Source organism: Elaeis guineensis, chromosome 8 (assembly GCF_000442705.2).
Source record: "Elaeis guineensis isolate ETL-2024a chromosome 8, EG11, whole genome shotgun sequence".
Lineage (NCBI taxonomy): Eukaryota > Viridiplantae > Streptophyta > Magnoliopsida > Arecales > Arecaceae > Elaeis > Elaeis guineensis.
The window spans coordinates 8,912,239-8,935,719 of NC_026000.2; the positions used below are offsets into that span (position 1 = coordinate 8,912,239).

At 38.2% G+C, this 23,481-nt stretch overlaps 2 protein-coding genes across 10 annotated transcripts; both read right to left on the reverse strand.

Moving 5' to 3' along the window:
* Positions 1 to 828: 828 nt before the first annotated feature.
* On the reverse strand, positions 829 to 12,880 carry LOC105050388 (putative glucose-6-phosphate 1-epimerase). Its single transcript, XM_073261755.1, has 9 exons — positions 12,599 to 12,880; positions 8,338 to 8,412; positions 6,294 to 6,350; positions 6,041 to 6,201; positions 5,732 to 5,872; positions 3,700 to 3,802; positions 3,528 to 3,627; positions 3,109 to 3,351; positions 829 to 1,231 (listed from the first exon to the last, which is right to left on the reverse strand). Exons 1-8 carry the CDS (start codon positions 12,689 to 12,691, stop codon positions 3,140 to 3,142), a joined length of 942 nt encoding a protein of 313 aa, XP_073117856.1. The 5' UTR covers positions 12,692 to 12,880; the 3' UTR covers positions 829 to 1,231; positions 3,109 to 3,139.
* Positions 12,881 to 14,645: 1,765 nt separating this feature from the next.
* Positions 14,646 to 20,462, reverse strand: LOC105050387 (probable protein-S-isoprenylcysteine O-methyltransferase). Of its 9 annotated transcripts, none has more exons than XR_002165412.2 (6): positions 20,197 to 20,462; positions 18,010 to 18,253; positions 16,158 to 16,286; positions 15,826 to 15,930; positions 15,555 to 15,633; positions 14,646 to 14,940 (listed from the first exon to the last, which is right to left on the reverse strand). XR_002165412.2 is itself a non-coding variant. In XM_010930378.3 (5 exons), exons 1-4 carry the CDS (start codon positions 20,450 to 20,452, stop codon positions 15,840 to 15,842), a joined length of 720 nt encoding a protein of 239 aa, XP_010928680.2. In that variant the 5' UTR covers positions 20,453 to 20,462; the 3' UTR covers positions 14,646 to 14,981; positions 15,826 to 15,839. The 9 variants fall into 9 exon arrangements, 7 of the variants coding, with proteins under 7 accessions (XP_010928680.2, XP_073118074.1, XP_010928679.2 ...); XR_012143392.1 differs by having other exon boundaries at positions 14,646 to 14,981; XM_010930378.3 differs by lacking the exon at positions 15,555 to 15,633 and having other exon boundaries at positions 14,646 to 14,981.
* Positions 20,463 to 23,481: the final 3,019 nt, after the last annotated feature.

Below are 23,481 nucleotides of genomic sequence, written 5' to 3' on the forward strand. Positions count from 1 at the left end.
TGCAAATGGTGCTGCTGCCCATGCTGCCCGCATTGCCGGGAACGTGCATTGAAGTGCCATTTCGACATTCCAAAAAACAGAAAGAGAGAGAGAGAGAGAGAGAGACCTTGGCAAGATCAAGTGTCAGCACTGAACCACTAGGCATGATCAATTGACAGACTGTCTTAGGTTGTGTCAAAGCAGCAAGTTAGGAGCCGTGCAAACCAGACTGAGGTTTGTTTCAATAATGGGAGTTCACTCGCTGCACCTTCGGAGTTACTCCTTACACAACCAAATGATCCTTTCAGAAGTGTGAGCGTTAAAGCAGACTCCAGTCTCGTCTAATATTTCCTTGGCTAGTGATGATCTGCTTGCTATTGAGTTGTAATTTCTTAGAGCATGCCTTCATCTTTAGGGCTGTCACAGATCAATTAACAACATTGTAAGCCAAACAGCTAAAACTTAATTAACTTGGCAGAGCAAGTCTCACACATTAATGCAACAACACACCAAGCCAAACAATTACAACTCGATTCACTTGGTTGGGCAAAAGATTTGAACACTTGCCAGCTCCAAAGTGAGCACTTATTTCCAACAAAGGGGAAGCGTATACGTCAATCCAAACGGCTCTTTTTTGCAGGAGAAGCCATTATTGATTCAGAGATTTCAGGACATTGTTAAAAAAAGAATTGATTAAACCCATGAATTGCGCTATCACCTGCCAAATTTGGAAGGATAGCCTTTCTGGCCGCAACTTGTTAATGGGACTAATAACATAAAATTTGGTGCTTTCCAAATCATTTCAGATACTATAATATCTGTGATAATCCACCTTTTAAAATGCACAGGTTAATAGAAGAACGTCACTGCCGTATAAATTTCAGACCGTGAGTCAACAAGTTCTACAGCAGAAGGCAAAGAGCCCCATTAAAACGATTACATTCAAAAAGGCGCATTGGACCTTTACATGCCCCTCCTTCTCATCCTCTAGAACAAAGTTTCATGACATGATATGCTACAAAAAACAAGCAACAGGTCATGCTTGAATTGATGTACCCTCCGGTTTGGGCTGAAATTTCTTTTCTTATTGATAGATGTGGACCATGTAAAACAGTCTGCTATTATTCCACGGAAATTGTGCCTCGGGATACATCATAGCCTATCAGACGGGAAAAGGAAAAAGAAGAGTGGGTACGAAAACGGCCAGAACTCACTGCTGGGCATTGATGCGGAAGATGCAACAGGAGAGTGCCTGCAAACAAAATGACATACAAATATGCAGAGTATAATTAAAGGAAATAAATGATTATAGAACAAAAGAATTATCTACTGAATAAGAACAAATAATTAGAAAAAGGAAAAAAAATAACAAATCATTTTCACAATTTTTCACTTAAACTAGTGCCACTGGATGGAGCTCAGGAGTTTAGCATCACAACAGCATATCAGATTCATAAGTTTAAATTTCAGGTCAAAATTCTGAGACGCTAGGCAAAGATTTCTTATTTCGCTTGGAGGTGACCCAAAATAGAGTTAAATTTTTAATTTAGCTGAAAGTAATGTGCAGGCTGATATTAAATGTATATATGGACAGCTATAACAAGTTTTCAATCATTTATTTATTTATTTTAATAGGAGGGGGAATTAAATATATTCTTGATAAACAGGAGACACTATATCTGTAGGGGTGTGTGTGTGTGTGTGTGTACATGCATCTTCAAAAGTTTGTAGAAAATTTTCAGGAATTACGAGAGATGTGTAGAATGGGCTTGTGGTGTAGTTTAGCTTTGTGAACGATTTGAGCTTGGATTCACGAGATTTGAGATCAAATCTCTTTTATAGGGGATCAGGTTTCAAAGCCTAAGAGGTTCTGAGTATGTTTGCTAACTCTTGCTGATTGGAATCATAGACCAGCTGTTTATGTACTAATCTCATAGATCTATCATGAGCTACTTTAGTTAAACAGAAAGTTTTGCACTTTTCAGTAAACAATATAAATTAACAATTATTCATATTTATTTATATTTTCATTTATTTTATCAAGTGAAATAATATATTACACTCCAAATTAGGGTACAACATGCATTTTAACATTTTATTTATGCATATTTTTAAATTTCTTGATAATTATAGCCTGAACAATCAAAACTATATTAGATTTTCCTTGAGAATGAAAAAAAGATATAGACCCAGAGATCTCAAAAAGTGAAACATGCTCTAATGATTTCTAAAATAGTTTTTTACTTTAGTCTTTTTCTAATTTTAGTTTAAACCTTTTTTTTCATGCTTTTGGTTGAAAATCTAATAACCAAAATGGAACTCGAAACAGCCAAAACAAAGGGTCTGTTTGGCCAAGCTTTTGGGGAGGAAAAAGCTGCTTATTTTTCGAAAAAATACTTATTTTGAAAAACGAGGATGTTTGGCCAAGCTTAGTTAAAAAATTAATCTGCTTCTGAGTGGTAGTAGAAGCAATTTTTCTGCCGCAAGGAGGAAGCAAAGAATTAAAACTTCTCTTTGGAAGCAGAAGCAGAAAATTAACTTTTTCAAGACAAAATACCCTTACTCAAAATCATTATTTACCATAACTACCTCTATTTATTTTCACCGAAACCTCCCATTATTTACTATAAATACATACCCTTTTTCGTAATTTGATAGTCAAAAGCACTTTTTTTGAAAAATTTGTCAAACACAAACTGCTTCTTAAAAACTGATAAAAGCGCTTATCAAATGATTTTGCCAAATACAAACTGCTTCTCTCTCGCAGCACTTCTTCTGAAACTCCATTTGAAAAGAAGTGATTTCAAAATAAGCTGATTTTCACAGCTTAGCCAAACAAGCCCAAAATCTAGTCACCTCAGCTAAATCTCAGACTAAGATTTCTAACCTCATAAAAATTACTCTCTGAAAATAATAAACCAAAATACCACAACTATAAATTGATGTTGAAATTAAAACTGTCCTGTCATATTGGTTCCATGATTGGAGTCATTTCAATATTTTTTTATGGAAGTACATACAGCAATATGATAGTTCCATAATTAAGTACTGGAAGTTGGAATGCCAATGAATCGGTCTTGAAATACAATAATTTTAAAGTACTTCGCAACTGGGATATGGAACAATTACCTATATAGGATGTACACAGCGGGGCAGCCTCTCAACCTTGAAGAACCTTTTGAGGATCCAACTGCCCGCTACAGTAACTGGAAGGAACAGTAGAGAGCTCTTGTCTTCCTTTCCATTCCTCACCAGGTTTCAGAGTAATGGGCTTCTCAATGGCTGCAGCCTCCACGCACAGCATATGTTTGTATTCATCATCACCAAAATCTGCCAGGGCTTTGGCTTTCCTGTCCCAAGGATTCCATACAACTGCATGGAAGAAAAAGGATATGCCACCACCAAAGACTTCTTCATAAGATTATGATTTCAATTTTCTGTTTCCCTACCATTCTTGATCCAAGCAGTAGGTATGATGGGAATTCTCTGAGGTTCAAAGAAGATAGATAATAATAGGAGAAAAAAATAGATACTAATATCAAACTCACCTGCATCTGGCAGGCCATCTTTTCGCAAAACAAATGTCCTTTTCTTTTCATGATCCAGAATTGCGATCTTGGTTGGCGTGCTCAAATATATCTTATCCACCTTTTTTGAACAAGATCAATAATATTAAATGGCAAATTATAACATCCTGTATAGCCACGCTGATTTACTTACTTCAGATTCAAACGTAATTGCATCTCCTTGCTCTGTGAAGCGCTCCTTTTCCTTCAAGTTGTCAAGGTAATCCAGTGTCTCCAATCCTTCTACCCGCACTTCACTGAAACGTTTACTTGAAATTTAGGTCCAGAAAAATGGCGACAAAAAAAAGGATCATGAGACTGCATATTGTCAAAACTTAATTAACAAAAAAAAAAAAAACATCAGAGGTAGCCCTTAATAGGAATGCTAGGATTCATAACGACAACACCAAGTGATTTAGACAAGGCTTGGTGGTTATAATATTGGTTACTATTTGTTGGTAAGGAAGAAGCACAGATTTACTAAGCATATATGTGTACAAAATAATATAAACCTATGGTGAAAGATCTTTTTTGAAGAACAGAACTTCTAATTGATCAAAGAAATATTAGCAAATAGCTAGCAACACAAATTTATCCTTATATATTTAAATTAGAAGGAGGATAAAGAGAGGCAAAAGAGGCATGACATGCTCATTAAAATACTTAGCAAACTAGATATGATAGAGATTTAATGGTGCTTAGTCTTCAGAAACATATGACCATTCTGTGTATACACAGATACCGTATTTGTATCCAAAATCTAACATACAACCATGTCTACATTCATATTTGATTGGTGAACTTTGGTGTACTCAAGTTGCACAGTGTGTGCGCCTGTGCGCCCATGCGCACACATAAATGTCCAGAATTTATCTAAAGTATAAATACGTCTATATCCAATTATGGGTAAAACCAATATAAGTAAATTAGATATATTAGCTATATCCACATTCATAACCATATTTGGATGGTGAACTGAATAAGAATGATCTATGTCTATTTACGAGAAATTAATAGGCACTGAACAAACCCAAGCATCAACTCACAGAGACACCGTGCTTTTGTTCATGATTCACTTGCCATGCCTCTAATGCTTGAGGCCTTATTCTTTCAAACCCACACGTGCGCGCGCGCGCGCACGCAGAGAGAGAGAGAAAGAGAGAGAGAGAGAGAGAGATGATGCCTTTTTACATATGACTTCTTATGCATGGGATCTAGAAAAGCTCAAATAAAATCTCATAAAGGCACCCTAGCAGGTTTTATGCTCAGGAAGCATTTAATCTGGCAATTAATATCATTGCTTCTTTCTCATCTTTCCTCTATTTTATTTGAACCTGAGAGCAAGCCTGATCCACAACCAGAAGGCTTCAATGCAAGGACACTAGCATGGATAGATTACAGGGCCAAGCCATGCCTCTCTGGGATAACGTACTAATGAGAAGTATCACAAACAGACCATGAATGTACACAAGGAATATGTATTTGCAAATCAGCTGTGAGCTATGAAACATGAGAATGAATTCTACAATAGTAATGCTGCCAAAACCTGATTCTTCAAGGACACAATTAGATCTATTTTTTCAAAGGACTCTTTAGTTAACTGAGAAACAGAGGAGCAGAAAACCAACTAGCTAACAGTATCAAAAGAAGTGGCATCATTCTCTGATTTAAGTTGCATCAGGAAAAACATCCAGACATAAAAGGTGCCCATGTTATTCCATGTGTTTGAGGTTTGACCCTGGAAATGACCATACAACATTCTAAAGGTTCAATACAAAATGAGTAGTCATGGTTACCTATAAGGTCAGGACTCTTGTCTTATTCAAATGGATAGCCAGCATTAGCTATAGAAGCTAATGGTCGGAGTTCTAGTTAAATATCATTTTACTTTGCTTTCAGATATATCAGTTTCGATTCTAAGCTTCCCTATTGACTTCAATAGATTTGATAATAAAACAATCTAGTTTGTTACATAACTCTGTATTCTTACATTAGTAATATATCAAGTCCAAAAGCCCCACCACCCTTCATTCCTTTTCCCCTAATTTTTTGGTTCCACTGCAACAAATTTCCGCATAGCTCAAAATAGTGAATGCTCATACAACTACTAAACTCCTCAGAAATACATATTTATAGAAGATAATGCACAAACACGCAAGAAACTTAACAAGATTTAACTGACAAACCTGATGTCAGAGATAGAAAAGTATGTGTGATATGCAAATGTAAATGAGAATGGTTTTCCATCGGTACTGGTGTTTCTTATGCGTGATGTCAGCATCAAATCTCCTCCAGGTGCCAGAGCAACTCTTAGACGGAATTCATAACTGCCATGATAGAAATCGACAGTAGTGATGAAGCGAAACATAGAATGATGCAAAATGTGTGCAGTAAAAGCAATTAATAGAAAGAAAATTAGACAGATGCTATACTGATGGCATGTGCATAATTTTTTAAGAAAAAAAAAATCTGAAATCCATCAGCAATATAGCAACCTGTGAGGCCAGATCTTGAAGTCTTCATCAGATGGCTTCAGGATTAAATCGATGAAAGTATTACTGGCACTGTTTGCTGGAAAAGGTGGTGGGTTAGTGTCAATACTCCAAACCCTGTTCCTGGCAAAGCCATGTTCTTCAAGAGTTCCATGGCTCCCAAACTGCATGCACAGAGTTTTTTTGGCGGGTGATGATGATTAAAAAATAGATGAAGTGTAATTAGATTAAAGTACATAATAACAAATAGTCATACTTGAGGAAAGCATATTGGGATGCCCCCACGTATTGCCTTTGGAGGCTTGAAAATAGCCTATAAAGAATAAAAAGGGGGAAGTAAGAGAGCAAGATAAATGTCATAATTAGCAAAACCATTAAATATAAGATGGATAGCTCCCATCATGTATATTTACCTAAGCACATGCTGTGTGAAGAAACACTTTGTTGAACTTAATTCAATCTAAAGAAGGGATAATATCGAACCAATGTTATGAAAGACAGATGTTACATCTATCTCTGACTCTAATGACCATATCTAATTAGCCTCATAACAAGGTAATGTAAATAAAATAAAATCATGCACTTTGTTCACATGATGACCGCAAAATAGCTAACAAAAAAAAAAGCCTTGGAAAGGTACAAAACATACAAATCAATTGAACAGCAGTAAAGGAAGACTTCGTCATTGCTCCATGGTCAAGCCTTGGCAATGGTACAGAACATATAAAACATCTGAACAGCAGTTTAACCAATGAGGAATTTTCCTTCATTGTTTCATGGCCAAATCCTTCAAACAGGAGGATGATGGTGTCATGCAATTGTAAGTCACAAAAAGAAAGAGTCCAAATAGGAGTATCATATTGACATAAAGAGAAGGCAAAAAAGTAACTTTTCAAGATAAAGATGCAACAGATTGATATATGCAATTAAAAAATAATAAAAGGAGAAATAAGAGAAGGAAAAACCTATAATGAAAACAAAGAGATTCGAAATACAACTAGGGTGGGATTCAAAAGAGAAAAAATGGATGGTTGGTTATTTAAAAGGAAAAAGACTTCAAAGCATATGGTTAAAGCCTAGAAGGAGATACAGAAATAGAAGAAAGTGATATAGATACCCCTCATGCTCATGGAACATAGCCCTCTGAAAGGTCCATTACATTCACCATAAATTAGACAAACATCTATTAGTTAATATTTTTTAACCTTCAAGTCAAAGTTGGGATAACATCTCCATAGAAGTTAATGTAACATCAAAAACAATACAATACAATCCCTAGACAAACTGAACCTTAGTTGCATGAAGCATTAATGAGCATAGAAACTGTTTTGGGATGGCATGAGCAGCAAATGGTGAAGCTAAGAAGTGATGGCGAGCCGGAGTGCTTAATAAGTGTTTGAGTAGAATGCATTTAAAACAGGCATAGTCATCCCAGGCATCCAATTTGGCAGCATGCTAGCAATGAGCATCTGGTAGGTGGGGGTTTAATTCTAGGGGCACAAGCTGCTCGAGCTCGATTTGGGTCTATAAGCTTGACTCAACTCAACTACTACCTAGCTCAAGTCGAGCTTGAGTAGCAAAAGACTCAGCTCAGAGGCTCACGAGCTTTGTCTAGTATATATATTCTTAATGATATTATATTTTATGTATAACATATATTATTAATTTAATATTTTAAATATAATATTATGTTATACTTTGTTTTAATCATATTTCTAAAATATATGACAAAGGCTCGAACACAGTTGATATTTGAGTCGAATCAAATCAATCTCGAGTATTGCTTTTTTTTTTGGATCTAGTCAAGTTCTAGATTGGATATTAAGGTTCAATCAATCTTGAATCGAGTTTCGAGCCCATGTACTTTGAATCGAGTCAAGCTTAAGCCTCTAGCTACTCGACTTGGCTTGGCTTGATTGCACCCCTAGTTAATTCCCAAAACCTCGAGTACAAAAGGATGCGTTCAGACAGCCTGCCTAAGATCTATCAAAGTGACCTGGTATCCAGTGGGTTTTCATCAGCACCCATCAATTATCTTTTCTTATTTCCTGCTCATGTGTTCTCCACTCTAAATAAAACACAAGTATTTTACTCGTATTATATTATTTTTCTGGTATGAACTAGCATTATATTATTATAGCAAATTAGCAATACTATTCAAATATGGAGGTTAATCCGAAAACCCTGCCCTTACCCTGGTGATACAATAAATGACAAGGATTATTTGAATATGTCATCATGCAGAACTTTCATGCACCTATTTTGTAATCCTCGGCAAAAATAAGAATCAATGTTGGTACCTTGCTGCTGACAAAAAGCATCTCCTCGCCATGGATATTTTTCCAAGATGTCACTTGACCTCCATACAAATACACCTACCAAAAGACAAATGGATATAAATACAAGAGCAGAATGGCTACTGCATCCACAACAACAACATGAGCATCTTTTTAGTTTCCATTTTACTAGAAGTTGATATGGATCTAAATCATGCAAGTAACTTTAGTCATAAATAAGTAATCCTTGGTTGAGAAATTTCAGCATAGAGCAAAAAAGGCATGGCATGGAGAAGTTATCCTAAATCATGCAAGTAATTTTAGTCATAAATAAATAACGCATAGTTGAGAAATTTGAGCAAACAAGGCATGACATGGAGGGGTTATCCAAGTTGGCAAAAATACTCAACAAAGCAAATGGAAACAAGGTAGAGGCTAGCAAGCACAGTATGTCTGCATTTAAAAGAATATCACCAATTGGCTGCTTAGCAACACAGTAACTGCTAGTTATAAAGCATTGAATTATGGGATATCAATATTCACATTTCAAGGGATTTTTCAAGTAAATGTAACCTTTAAACCATTAAAACATGTTCCAATTAATTCATGCAAGAAACATGTACATTACCAAAAACATAGGTAAGTTAACATGGTACATAATAATATCAGAATAAGATTAATGTGCATATGAAACAAATTCATAACAACTCTTATATTCAACCTTTCCAAATTCTTTCATCTCTATATGCAAGAAATTCACATATTTAATACACATGATTGATTGAAGGGAGATTATTTGATGGACGAATGCGATCCCATCAATCCATGAAATATTTGAGTTTCTACTTCTTGCCATTTTTTATTAACATGAACTCAAAAATAAACCCCCAATAGAGGTAGTATGATCAGCGTTAAGAAATACAGACATGTAGTTATTGTACGCCAAAATTTTTGTGGACACAAAATACTCAGGCAATGAAAAGCACTACGTGTACTTTTGGTGGGCCAAGTGATTTCTAAGATGTGGTTGGCCTGTGCCAAAAGGATCAACACTAAGAAATTACCTCTTTACATAAACCATAAATGAAATCACCACTAAAATTCAACAAGATGCGCTGTTATGCAATCTGCAAATTGATATAGTCCTGACAACAGAACAAGGTCAAATGCTCAATCGTAATTAACAAGGAATGGATCAGAAGATAAAGGCTTATGAATCAGTTGAAGTGTTGAACAAAAACAGAATATGGAAAATTACTTGGAAAGGGAAATGGAAATGAAGATACTATGAGTCAGTTATCAGTTTTGAGATTAAAAAAGATGGAGAGATAGATATAAGCATTTCTAATAAAATTAGGGACTGGCAGATAAAGAGGATTCATGTTTCCAGGAATGTCATGTGATTGAAGCCTTCCTTGGCGAGTTAAAGGAAGACTTAGTAAAGAAGGATCTGACAACGATAACAAAGCCAACTCGTGTGGGTTAAAAAAAGATGTTGTTAATATTGAGGATCTAAGAGAATATAATAAGTATGCACTGTAAAACTAGGAAGAGGACAAATATATTAAAGGAGGGATGGAGGTTACATCAATTAAGGATTAAGGGGTGCAGAAACAACAGAAATAGTCTGAGCATGCACAACAAAGCTTTTCTGAGGAGGCTCTAGTATATGGGAATGCTTGAATTATGTCAAAGGGTCTTAGACCAAGCCAGGGGAATGGAAGCCGCAAGAAAAGATTATCGCATCTAGTAATAACACCAGAGCCAACTCAAATTGTTATGGTGATGGGTTATGTAATAATAAAGTAATATATGATACACGAAAAACCATTAGAGGTATACTCGGTAAAGAAGGGAATGTTACATAACAGAGGCATCATGATTGTAGTTAACTTCACCTTAGTTGATTGCATCATAGGTAGCCAGGATGGTTGCAAGGTGAATCATCCAATATTGTCATGGCAAGTATAAAACACAACTTTATATGAATCTATAGAAGCAAAAGTAAATAAATAGCAGAGGGCCTCTATTTCGCAACATATCCAGTTTATCCAATCTACGGTAGAACAAATCTAGGGAAGATTGTTGTAAGTTCTTGTTATCATAATAACCTATAATTGAATAGCACTTGAACAGTAAGATATTAACATTCTTTGTGGATTTACATTATGAAGATTTAGATATAATAAAAATAAAGATGATACAGATTTTAGACACTTAAACACGCAAAGTACTCTTATGTGGATTAAATATCACATGAAAGAGAAATGATTTCTTGCATGAAACATATTACTAGACCAGAGTTCGTTGAAATTTGAACATGTCTGTTGAACAATGAGATGAAATTTACATGATAAGATGACCCATGTGGAGTATGATTGCTCAGATTCAATCCAATATCAGACAATAGGTTACCCTGACCTTTTAAGTAAAAATTTTTTCAGCTATAAACTGCAGGCTTAATAATAATAGATAGTGCTAAATTTGAAGGAGTATTTTCTCTACAAGTTAGTCACCTGTTGTATGCTTGCTTGGATGCAACCTATCAGCAAATGATGGCATGCTCTTGATGTTTTAGCTAGGAACTCTCAAATCATGAAAATAATGGCAAATAACATTGCTAATGAAGTTGCACAGAATTTGCATTCTAAAACCACTAATCTACAAAGAAAAAGGACAAAGAAAAGGAATGCCCTTAAAAAAATGAATCTGTGCCTATTGTCAAATGATGTGGCTAGTTGAAGCACCAAACTGGTGGAAACAACTTAGAACCATCAAGAACATACTTAACCTATTCACCCATCCCTAACGTTCCTTCTTCTGCCTTCTCTCAGAGGTTTCTGATAGAAGTCTTAAGCAGGTCTCCTCAAGCCCATTAAAACCAATAATGTTTCTATAGCAAATGCATCTATTCCTAGCTATGGCATCTTACGACCTTTGGAGTTCTGAAGATTTCTCCAGTACCAACATTTGTCAAATCTGTAATCCCTGATTAAGAGTGCTTCATCAGAAAACAACTCTATTTGGAAACTAAGAATAATAATCAGAATTTAACAACAACAAGAAGTCATTTCAGAAATACCATGTGCTTTTGTATACATTGAAATATTATCAGGATGAAAGGTGCTCAGTATAAAAGACATGATGAAAATCATAATTTTCAGGACAAGGGAAGAACTGAGACCTATCTCCCAATCTAGGACAACCGGAGAGGACAAGGGAAACAACGCCAACTTGAGCAATGTCTAAGACAAAGCCAGGGCACAAGACGTGTGACATGTCAAGTCCTGTATCTCATGAACCTTTAGCAATCCTCCGATACTGTTTTCCTATTGCTAGCGGGGAATTCCATTCAGCAAATTAAAAAAAAAAAAAAGATTTAGTTAGAGAGAAGCTAAAAAGCCCTCAAACCATATACACCACTAGAAAAGAAAAACAGCATCTAGCCAGAGAAGGAAAAAAAAAAAAAAAATCTGCCAATCAAAAAACATAAATGATCCTTGCACTAGATTCTAACTCAGCAAAAGATGCATAAATTGTACATTCCACAGCAGCTATCCCAAGAAACAACACATCAAAACACAGCAGCAGCCGCAGCCAGAACAGTTGCCAGCTACCAGATAAGAAAAACAGGAACCTACCCTAGTGAAGGTCCAAAAATAGCTCAGACAAAAGGATTTCAAGAAAGACAACCTAACCCGGTTATGTACAAACTCTTCTCCACTTTTTAGGCATTCCAGTAACAGATTAAGTCACTCATTAAATTATACACATGTACCTTCAGGTTCACCACATACTAAAGAATAAAGAACCCACCATGGCACTTTCATCAAGATTAGTTTCTTTTTACAAACTCATAAAGATCAACCGCCTGCAGAGTATTCTCCATTAACTATTTCTACACGTTCACCTAAAAAAAAAAACTATTTCCCCATAAGATCAAGACCATGCAATCAAATTACCCAATCAGATGGGTTTTCTGACATGCTATAACCAACGGCTGGCAGCAAGAAGACACAGAGGTTGACGTAGAAATCCATGGATTTATAAAATAGTCACAACAACTGACAAATTGACCTATCAAAAATGGCTAAAAAGACATCAGATCCAACAAAAAAAAAACATATCGAGTTCTGCCACCACAAAACCACAAGAGACGTTCTAGAATCCAAATTCTTTATCCAAGACAGGTCTCCCGACTTGAATCCAAGAAAGGAATAAACACAGTCAAAGAAATAAGAATTCTGAAGAAAGATTCGAGAGAGGGGAGCGGGAAAAACCAGACCTCGGCCGAACTCCCCCTGGCCTCCCTCAGCACGACCTTGTCGAGGCCGTTGATGCCCTTGCAGTGCTCCACCGGTGGCTTCGCCGACGCCATCGCTCAAATCCCATAACCAGGGACCCTAACCCTAGCTCCCGGCCGTCTCCTCCCCACCTCTCTCTCTCTCTCTCTCTCGCCGCCCGACCTCCGACCCCTGCGAACGGAAAACGAGAAAAGAAGAACAAAAATGCTACCAGAGCTACGCCAGACAATTTATCGGAACGGAGAGAGCGAAGGTAATCCGATTAGGTCGTTAAGAAGCGGGATCGGACCGCTCGCCGCTACGCTTTAAACCGGCTGGAAGCCCCACAAAAGAACCCATCCGGTGTAACCAAAAAAAAAAGCCTATCCGGAGACAGCGGGTGGAAGTTGGGTGTTGTCGAAAAAAAAAAGATGTATTGAATATTTTTTTTTTTCAAATAACCATCACGGTGGACCCCACAAAGTTTGTGACCGAGGACTCGTAGACGCTTCATGTTGTCAGGAGTTTAATTTCCAGGTCGAGCGTCAAGTGGAAGTCGCCGTGGATTGTTCATTGTTGGCTTTGTGGTAAACTAATTCGGGAAATGGAGTTCACGAGAAAGCATTAAATGAGTGGGGGAGAAGATCTCAACCGTCCATTTTTTATGGTATCACTGCATGATATGCTTGCCTGGGTTTCCGGTGCGGGAGAGGGGAAGGACGCCACGCCACTGAAAGGTCCACTCATCCGTTCAGCCACCATTTTTACGGTTAGATTGGGATATAGAACAAATGGACGGCAGAGACAGCCCCACTCGTGGAGCTCACCATGTACCATTATTCTCCAGAATAAATCATCGCGTCGCTTTTCCGCATTCGCGCGCAACGCGCATTGCTACAAGAATCTTGCCGCGGTCGGTCTCGCGACTCGCGCTCCCGCCATCCGTGATTCCGTGTATTCGCCGCTCGAGCGTTGCAAACGACACCGCCTCCAGCGCGCGGCATCTGTTCGTGTGCGGCGCATAGATACTTATATGCGGGTATCCGGATATTGGTTGCGGAATCTCGTCCCAATTTTACAATTAGGACATTGCAGTTCTGTAAATAATCAGGATCGTTCGATCACTATCGAAAGGTCGGTTATAGCAGTTCTGATTTGGACCCAGCTTCTAGTATTTCACAGAGTCGGGCAGTAGGGCCACCGACAAGGACGGTTGAAATGATGGGCCTACTTTACGATCATGGAGTTTGGCCTAATCAACGGTAGACCGTCGGCTGAAAGTTTGCAAGCAGACGCAAACCTTTTAACTGTACAAGGAGACGTTGGATTGGACAAGGTCATTTGGTCGGTTGTCCTGGGCCCACCTGAAAATGAAAGAAAGAAAGAAGAGAAATTCTTTATGCACCGCGGACACTACACAACCGCATACACCATCTATGATGATTGATTCAAGCACTGAATCAGGATGCGATGCACAAAAATTTTATCAAACTCATATGAGAACCAATTATCATGAACGCACCATGGTGCACAAAGAATTTCTCAAAAAAGAATGTTGTTATAATTGACGCTAGTTTCCTGTTCCTCTTCTTGATCAAAATTTACGTTGGCAAAGACTCCAAAAACACACAGCTTCCAAAATCCTATCACTAATTTCCCATCTTGCAGTGAAGAGTTGCAACCCCAGCCCTTGACCTGAGTTTCATCTCTAGGATTTGTCAACATTATTCAGTAGGATAATAGATTGCTGTCATCAACCATGACATAAAAAATGGGTTAACCCTTGAGGGCAGCCATGCTATGCTGTCTCACGCAAGAACTTTTTTCCAGATATTTTTTTTGTCGTATTTTGATGATGCACGAGGTGGGCCACCCTGTCGATGTCACATGATCTACGTACTCCACCAATGTCGTTGATGTGGACTGCCAATGTGGCTTGAGGGAGAGTGCCTTAGTAGCGGGACCCAACCTAATAGCGCAGAAGGTTCGTCGTTGTTTAAGATAAGCAAAATCGAGCTGTGATACTACCAACTTGAAAGAGGAGAAAGATACAAGTCCATCAAGTCCATGTACAATTCATTCATACCAAAAAGCTTTCCCATAGGACACCATATTTTCAGTGAATTCATGAAGAGATCTAGGATCAAGACCCAATGTTTGTCCATACCAAAAGTTGTTGCTAATATAGAGCCACCTTAATATCACATCATCTGGCTTCATTCTCTTTAAAATACAAACAATGTAAGGAAAGGGAGACCCCACCACAAAAAGAAGAAGAAAAAGGATAGCTTCTGGTTCAAGTTGTGGATGATGATGCTGACGTAGTAGCTAAAGATGACCTGACCTGATGAAGCCAATAAAGAGCAATCAAAAAGCATGATGTTCCTACCAAACAGAAAATACAAAATAACATGATGTTAAAGAATCATAAATCATTAACAAAACCTACAAATCATAATCCATTAATCAAAGCTACATGACGGGTTATTCCAATTTTAAGCCTTGGTATCAAATAAAGGTCTTCTACTTTTCTAAATGGAATATTTTCCCCACCAGTTGAATGTATTCTTCCCCTGTATTCTTCCCGTTGTAAAAATTATAAAAAACAAAACAACATCAAAGATACCATGCTTTGGCTTGCAGCAGAAAAAACAGAATGGACACAAATTACGAGCACCAATACAAGAATCTAACTCCAGGACCTCTGGTCTGGTGCCTGCGTTCAGGCAACACAGGCACGAATTCTAAATGCCTTTCTAGCCATGCATCCACAGTTGAAGTTTCCTGGTCTTATTACCAACAAAAAAAAAAAAAAAAAGTTTCCTAGTCTGGTTGAGGAAACAGAAACAAAAAATCTGGAGTCCTCTTCATCAATTCTCCAATGAGTGACTGTTTTTTAACAAAATTAATGTACGTTGGGAAATCTTGGTTTACGAATTTGATCTGTGCTCGCCTTACCAATGTTCTTACACTCCTGACCACCAGTCAAATATAACTGGCGAGCCAACAGATATTTCTGTTTCGAAAACAAGCCAACCTGCATTCATAGTTTGTAACACAATTAATTCATGAATTGCTGCTAAGTTTCATCATGCATTTGCTGCACTCAGGAAAAGATGCACGCAAAGCTAGCAATGAAATAGTTCATGAATGAAGTATCCAGAGGAAGGCAGCAGCTTCAGAATCAATAGGTCTATCAAAATACATGAAAGCTTTCAAAATCACTCACAGTTTTGCAGACTTTCATTTTACAAAAGGAAGACCAGATGGAACCTGCTCAGCATATTCGTCATATTGGGAACCAAAAAACTGCCTCAAGAAGAACTCCTCATATCTGTTCCTGATTAAAGGACTAGCAATTTTCAATAATAGCAACTCTAACTAGCAATCAAAACTTTATTTCAATTATTTGTGCTGATAAGCATGCCAGGTCCAACACCATCAAGGTTGACCTTTAGCTCAAACCTTACTGGCAAATATTTGTGACACAAATCACCCATCAATTGAACCAACAAATGAATATAATCAGACTCCAAATGTTATACTTGTCAAAATGGATACTGTATCCGAGTAGAGAAGAATCGCCAAGTGACAACTGCAAAAGCAACTATGCATATGGGATTGCAAAGCATAACTTGGGTTCCAGTTGCCCAGATGAAAAAGCCGCAATACCCCGGGTGGCGGATGAAACTGTTTAGTTTAAAATGTTGCAAAAGTTAGCAATCTTATTTGGTAATGCATACTTCTGAATCGCAATCTTATTTGCAATCTTATTTGGTAATACAAACTTCTGAATTGCAATCAATAAATACTTAGGGCCTGCTTGGATGGCTGACCAGCTTATCCATGCGATATCTCCTACATGAGGGGGAAGGTTTGAAGGGATTGGAGGGATCACGGGAGTTCATAGATCCTGCAATTCCAACACATTCAGTATACCAAACTGTTCAAACAGATTCTAGTATCCTGAAAACTTGGGATTGGGCGAATGATGACTTCTTAGCCGCTCCTTTTCTCTACTTAGAGCAACTTCCAGACAGCACATGCAGTATCTCATGGAGAGGGTGACCTGACATCCAAACATTTAAGAACACAAGTGGACTCTAGATTCTCTAAACAACAATTGAAATATGTGTTTCTGGGGAAAAAAGAACATGTACAGAACTACAGCAGAATCCAAATTGAACCCTTTGTTTTCTACACGATTGTCTTTTTTCTAACTTTAAGTTACTAAAAGAATGATAATCAATAAATGTCTAAAGAAATAACATCATGATGGCAAGAAAATGATGCATTGAAGCTAGTTTAAGTTTGTTGCTCTAATAAACTATTGCTTTATATTGCTAAACTACAGCCTTCTATATAGACAGTTGTAACTTTTGTAGTTTCAGACTGCAGAAGCTAAACATGAACAATTACAGTTCAAACAGATGCCTTCTACCAACAGTGAAAAAGATTCAAGCAAGGTTCACTTTCTCGGTACCGGATTCCATACTGGTACCATCTTATTACAGTGTCACGTGGTTTGGTACAGTACACTAGTATCAGTATGGTATGGTATAATACACTCCATTCTAGACAGTAGTACAGGACATTACGACACACAGTGGGTTTGAGGTTCTTTGTTCTTCCGGATTATTCTTAAAGCCCACAATATCTGCTCTTTAGGAAGGGAAAGAATTTATGGGCAAAGAGAGAGATTAGGTAAGAATGCCTCATAAATTCTTCATACATGGCAAATGAATCCAACTACCACTTTGGAATTCTTTGATCAAGGAGTTTGATTACAAGCATGACATAAAAGAAGAATTGCAATCCAAATGCCTCATAAATCTTCATATTTGCCAAACAACTTCCTACCACCACTTTGCAATTCCTTGATCAAGAAGTTTGATTGTAAGCATGACATACAAGAAGATTGCAATAAAAAATGGTAATTATTTTGAAGCTTTCTGATTCATGCCAACATAATTGAAGCTTCTACTGAGATTACAACTTGACATCCCTTTTTCAACATAAAATAGTTTATCCATCAAATTTACTATGGTATTTTTGTTTTCAATTCCAGCAACAGCAGTCTAGAAAATTAACTACATTGAGTGCGGCTAAGTGGCCCAAAGGTGAGCAAGAATAACTGATCAAAATGCTACATCTCCAACTTTTTTTTTTTTTTACAGAATGGAGATATGACCAGAACAAAGCAATAAATTTTCAAACAAAGTCATGCCACAAAGGATGGTCTCTAAGATTTGAGAATGTTATAGGAACCAATGGCTAATGGTTTAATAGACCCTCTATACCACACAATTAGTCAATTCAGATACGGTATTTAAAAAGTATGATCTAATCATTTAGAAGCCTTTCATTATAACAAGCTTGTGGATTATAGAATAGAATATAAATAATCAATTACCGATAAATGCCATGAGTAATCAACTCATGGTTGTCTTCATGATAAGTTCTGATGGTGTGAGTAAAGGCATGGCGAGCTGTTAGCACAGCACCTTTACGTATAAGCTCCCCAACTATTACCATTACAAGACCAAAGTTGCTGATCCACATATATTCTTTCAATTCTGGAAAGAGGAAAATCTCTATCACGTATTCCAGCAAAGCACAACTCATTGCAACAATATATTGTTTGCTAATCAGAAGCGCTGCATAATAGACACCTTGGTTACTAATCAATGTTCCAACAGGAAGGAATTTATGACAATTCATGTTGATCTCAAATAGCACTTATAGAAATTACATATAAGAAGACATGAAGTGTACTTCCTTATCTCCTCCTTTATATGCGACAGCCAACATGTTAATCAAATATAAGAAATATACACTCAATTTCTCTATCTTCGACTGTCAGTACCTGAAGAAACTATAAAACTGAATAAAAGAGGCTTTTGTTTTTCAAAAATCAATGAGATGCACTTCTCATTTATCTGAAAAAAGAGAGGACCTTTTTTTCTTCCTCCTATAGTTAGATTGACTCATGTTCTACCAAGTTCTACTAGATCTCTTTTAGGTAAAAGCAGTTGCCAATGATTTAAATCAACATGTATTTGTTCATGTATATGAAAGTTGAAATGTCCACGCTTTTGAATTTCTCTTACTTTTTAAATGTCAATTTTGTGTGTACTTTGAATTAACAGTAACCAAGATGACAGGTTAGACTTTAATAAGCAAATGATAAATTTCAAAAATAGGCAACATAGAAAAAGCATAAATGATAACTTAGTTTACATTTTGGGACATGTATCTTTTTTTAAAAAAAATGTTCATACAAATTGCAGTATTTTGACTACTTTTGGATATCCGAGTGGTAAAAACAACTAATACATATACAGGGCCTGTTTGGATGCTGTACTTGGTTATCTGCATATAATCTAGCTGTGCAGGAAGAATTCAAATAGAGAAGGGCATCCAGGCAAAGATCAAAAAGAATCATGGGAAGCTTTAAAAAGCCCCGATTCCCAAAATTAGGACAACCAATTCATGCCAAACAGGTGATTTACCATATCTCTGAAATTTAGGAATACTGGAATCCATGTGCTCCTTCAAGCACTCACCATCTCCATCATCTTGCCCATATTCTACCACCTAGCATGCTTGAGAAGAAGATGCCAAGGGATTACTTGTTCAGGTATCTAAACAAGTCCTTAATGAAATCCTGATTTACAATCAATGAACATCATCAATATCAAAAATATAGTGTATGTCTCCAGCCCTGAAATTATTTTGGCCTATACTGAGATTATAAGCCATGCCATGGGGTCTTGGATGTGAGGGGTGCTAAAATCTTCCAATAAAATATGCACTCGTGCTTGGTTTGAACCAACCATGACTAGATGAACTGGATGAGGTTTGAAGGTACTACAAGTCTTGGCATGCTCACCACCCTGCATCTACAACTGTTTATAATAAGTCCCACCGACCAAAAGTAATTCAGCATCCAAAAATTCCAATGTCAAAACTATTCCCTTCCTCATCCTGTGTAGAATGATATATACTCTGGCTTGAGTAGAGTGAGACCATAGGGTAGTCGATTGACAGGATATTCACAGCCTTAAGGTCTTGGGATTTTACTCAACATAACAACCAACCAGAATCATGGATGGACCATTTGCTGAAATCAGAAGGAATCTTTCCATCATATAACACCATATAAAAAAAGATTCAATGTCTACAGAAAAAAACATCAAGATCCTCCACCCATAACTATATCTGATTAATTGTTGACTTATTCCTTTTAAATCTTATGACAAGGAACCATCCTTTTTTCCAACAAATGCAATCGTTAAAGGCAAAATACGTGGAAAAAACTCATCTTTTATAGAATTCCTTTCTTTCTCACTCTCGCTAGCAATTTTTAGGGGAAAAAAACAAAAGAAAAAACCTAATGTTAAGCATCGCAAATGTTTTGGTGGAAAAAATATCGAAGGACCCAATATTCTTGAACAGTATCGAACCCACTCACTACTAATAGCAAACCTCGCATTATCAAAGAGGTCCAAAGACAAGGCATTATGCATATAACTACGTAGCTCTATAATCTGAGACAGAGAGTGAACGAGCTGAAGAGAGGACAAAGGATGGGGCGTACAGCTGACAGAAACGTCGGAGCGGCCGTGGATGGCGATGGCGAGGGCGTACTCGGAGGCGTGGAAGAAGACGAGAGCGGCAAAGAACTGGGAGAGCTGCCGGATAGCCGCGTAGCCCAGAAAGATCTCCGCCATCTCCACCTTCCAACCCCACGGGAAAACTCGAATTCCTCCCCCTGCGCGAGCGGATGCCACGCTAGGGCTTGGGTTTCTTCGGCTTATGGGCGCCCTCGCTCGACCGTACACGCGGGCTCTCATACCATTCTGGCGTGACTTCGCCCAGATCATAAAAAGCTCTAGGGTTGCGTATGATGCATCGCCAGATAATTTTAAAAATGTCGTGGGTTATCTTTCAAATAGATTATTATTATTAAATTATTAATAATATTAATTATTATATTTAATATATATAAATAATATTATAATAAAATTATTAAAAATTTTGATTGATATATTAGACGTATCAAACAGGTTATCGATAATATAAAATTAAATTTTTTAAATATCTTCAATAATTTTATCCTAATATTTTTTTTTTTATAAAAAATAACGAAAGTGATGTTGATACAGTGATGGTGCAAAAAAAAAAGGATTGTGAGGTATGAAAAACCGCAGACATTGTCGGGTGGAGAGGGGGTGGGTGCGTGTGAAACTGTGAGGTAGTGGGGACAGGTATGAAGGAGCCACAAAAGGGGTGATGGATAAGGATGGAGAAGCCGCAGGTAGGCAAAGGGAGATGGAGGATTCGTCGGTCGGAGGCATACGTGGAGGGGGTGGAGAGGAGGGGAGAGGGTTGGGCAATGTGTTTTGTATGTTTTTTTGAGAGATAATTTTATTCAAAATTTTTATTACAATATTATCAAAAAAAATGATAATCTGAATAGCCGTTCATCCTCGAGGCAATCAAAATTGCTGAGGCAATCTGGATTACCACCCAAAAGATATATCAAATACGGTAATCCAGATTACCATATTAAATTACCAACAATCTGGATAGATTGCCAGCTACCAAATACAACCTAAGGGGCTTGCAGTACATTTTCATCTGCTCTGCACCCGGTCTCCGATACTCTCAACAACGTAAGATATAATCTGATTTGTGATATAATTTATTTTTTAGAAGATATATTGACTAGACATCATTATAAAATCACAAAACAATTTTAGGTATCATGGAGGAGTGGATGGATCTCTAACTACTTTGTTCCATCTTAAATCCAACCGATAATAATAGCAAAATCTTCCTCTATAAAAATTCTCTTCATCCGCAACTCCTACTTGACATAGATAATGTCAGTCCAGACGATTTGAAGCTCAACTTTCAGAATAGAGGACTCAAAAAAATATAAACTCCCACCACCAACAATCTGACGTCCGAACCTCGAATGACAAAGTCAGTACCATCTCTGCCATCTCTAATGCTAATATCAAAATTAACCTTGACAATTCTCGAAAATAAGGACTCCTAAGATATAAAGGAGAAAATTAAAAAAAAAAATAAAAAATAAATAACAAAGTATAGGAAGTATCCACCACGGCAGTTAACAAAGTAGTCCCATGATCAGTTGCACAAAAACATCCAATAAGACCAAAAGAAAAAAAAAAAAAAAAAAACTTTGCCAGATAGAAGGTTTGGAAATTGCAAATCTTATGCCGAGCAAATATTATCAGAATAAAAACCCATTGAATGCAATGGATCCCCCTAGGTTGCCAACACAGTAATAGCTTTTTATACAAAAGTTTTAACCCAAGGCATGACTACAATTTTCCAAACTTTTCCATCCTTCCAAAATTCCTAGGTGTTTATACTTAGCTGCAAAAGAAAAAAAAAATACACATTTTTTTGTTTGGTTGAATACTCATCTAAAATACACAACTTTTAACCCTCCACATCCAAACATATCAAGAGTACATACTTGTTGCGGCCAATCCCCTCATCGTCTGGTTGCCGGAAACGAGCGTCTGTAAAAGAAGTCCGCACTGATCGGAGGTGACTCCGGCGGAGACCCTCCGATGGTCAAGTCAGAGAGGAGACTAGGCAACAGTAGAAAAGAATCAAGAAGCTCAGCGAGAGAGAACTAGGGGTTTCGAAGGAACCTTCTGTAGCACTGTTGCCTTCTCCGTTTTATAGTAGAGCGCGGCATGGCACCGTCATTAATGACACAGACAATGGAGAGTTGCCAAATCGTCGGAGGCTGTCAGACTCGCCGTGGGGCTGTCAAATCACTGGGATTAATCTATGTCCTTGGCAGGACAAGGCCCCAGAGCGGCCATGCCGCATGTCCTTGCTAGGACAACTGCCCATAGCGGTTGTACGGTATTTGGGTGGGCTGGTCGACTATATGTCGGTATTCGGCGATGACTGTCGGGGTCGTCCGTCGGAGTCGTCCGTCGGGATCGTCCGTCGGAGTCGGTCGGACCGGTCTGAGGGTAAGTCGGCGTATGGGGGTCAGTTGGTATATCCCAACAGTTGCCCCCCCCCCACTCCTGAGTCCGATGTTGTGTTGGCTCGCATGAACACGCGGGTGACGGCTTCGAGCGAAAGGAGTGGTTTTCCGTCACGTCTTGCCCCGACTCTGGCAATCGCATCAACGAACGATCCGATGTCGGTCGTCCCGACTGTAGGTCGAGCGTGCATGTCGGGTCGGAGGTCGGCCAACCTCCGAACGTAGCATGTCGACACGATCATTCCGTAGAGTCTGACGGTTGAGTAGTACCCGACGTATTCGGATAGGATAACGATGACAAGTCGAATATCCGTTGTTCGGCCCTTGGTCGGGCGTGCACGTTTGGACGTATGATAAATGGTGGCAAGCCGAATATCCTTCGATCAATCGTGACCAAGTCGGTTTGTCGCGAGTGCGACCGCGGTCGTCTTGGCATTTTGCCCTTCTTAGTCGAAGCTAAGTTGGCAAGTTAGCCAGCCGCGTTGGTCGAAGCCCTTTGCCTTCAGAGGCGGAGGCCGTCGTAGATATTCCGCTCCTTCGATCTCCATCGTAGAATCTGATAGTCGAGTAGTGTCTGACGTATTCGGATAGGATAACGATGACAAGTCGAATATCCATTGTCCGGCCCTTGGTCGGGCATGCACGTCGGGACGTATGATAAACGGTGGCAAGCCGAATATCCTTCGATCGATCGTGACCAAGTCGGTATGTCATAAGTCGAATACCCGTTGCCCGAACCTTGGTCGGACGGGTACGTCACGACGTAGATTCGGCGATCGGCGATCGAGCCGTAGATTCGATGATCGGTGATCGAGCCACGTTGGTCGAGGCCCTTTGCCT

Coding starts and splice junctions, on each gene's coding strand:
- LOC105050388 (XM_073261755.1), bottom strand. CDS start 12,691: ATGGCGTCGGCGAAGCCACCGGTGGAGCACTGCAAGGGCATCAACGGC. Junction 6,351..8,337: donor TGCTTTTTGTCAGCAGCAAG/GTACCAACATTG, acceptor TATTCTTTATAG/GCTATTTTCAAGCCTCCAAA. Junction 5,873..6,040: donor TTCAAGATCTGGCCTCACAG/GTTGCTATATTG, acceptor CTATCATGGCAG/TTATGAATTCCGTCTAAGAG.
- LOC105050387 (XM_010930378.3), bottom strand. CDS start 20,452: ATGAGAGCCCGCGTGTACGGTCGAGCGAGGGCGCCCATAAGCCGAAGA. Junction 18,254..20,196: donor CTCCGACGTTTCTGTCAGCT/GTACGCCCCATC, acceptor TCTATTATGCAG/CGCTTCTGATTAGCAAACAA. Junction 15,931..16,157: donor TTCTTCTCTACTCGGATACA/GTATCCATTTTG, acceptor AATCAGGAACAG/ATATGAGGAGTTCTTCTTGA.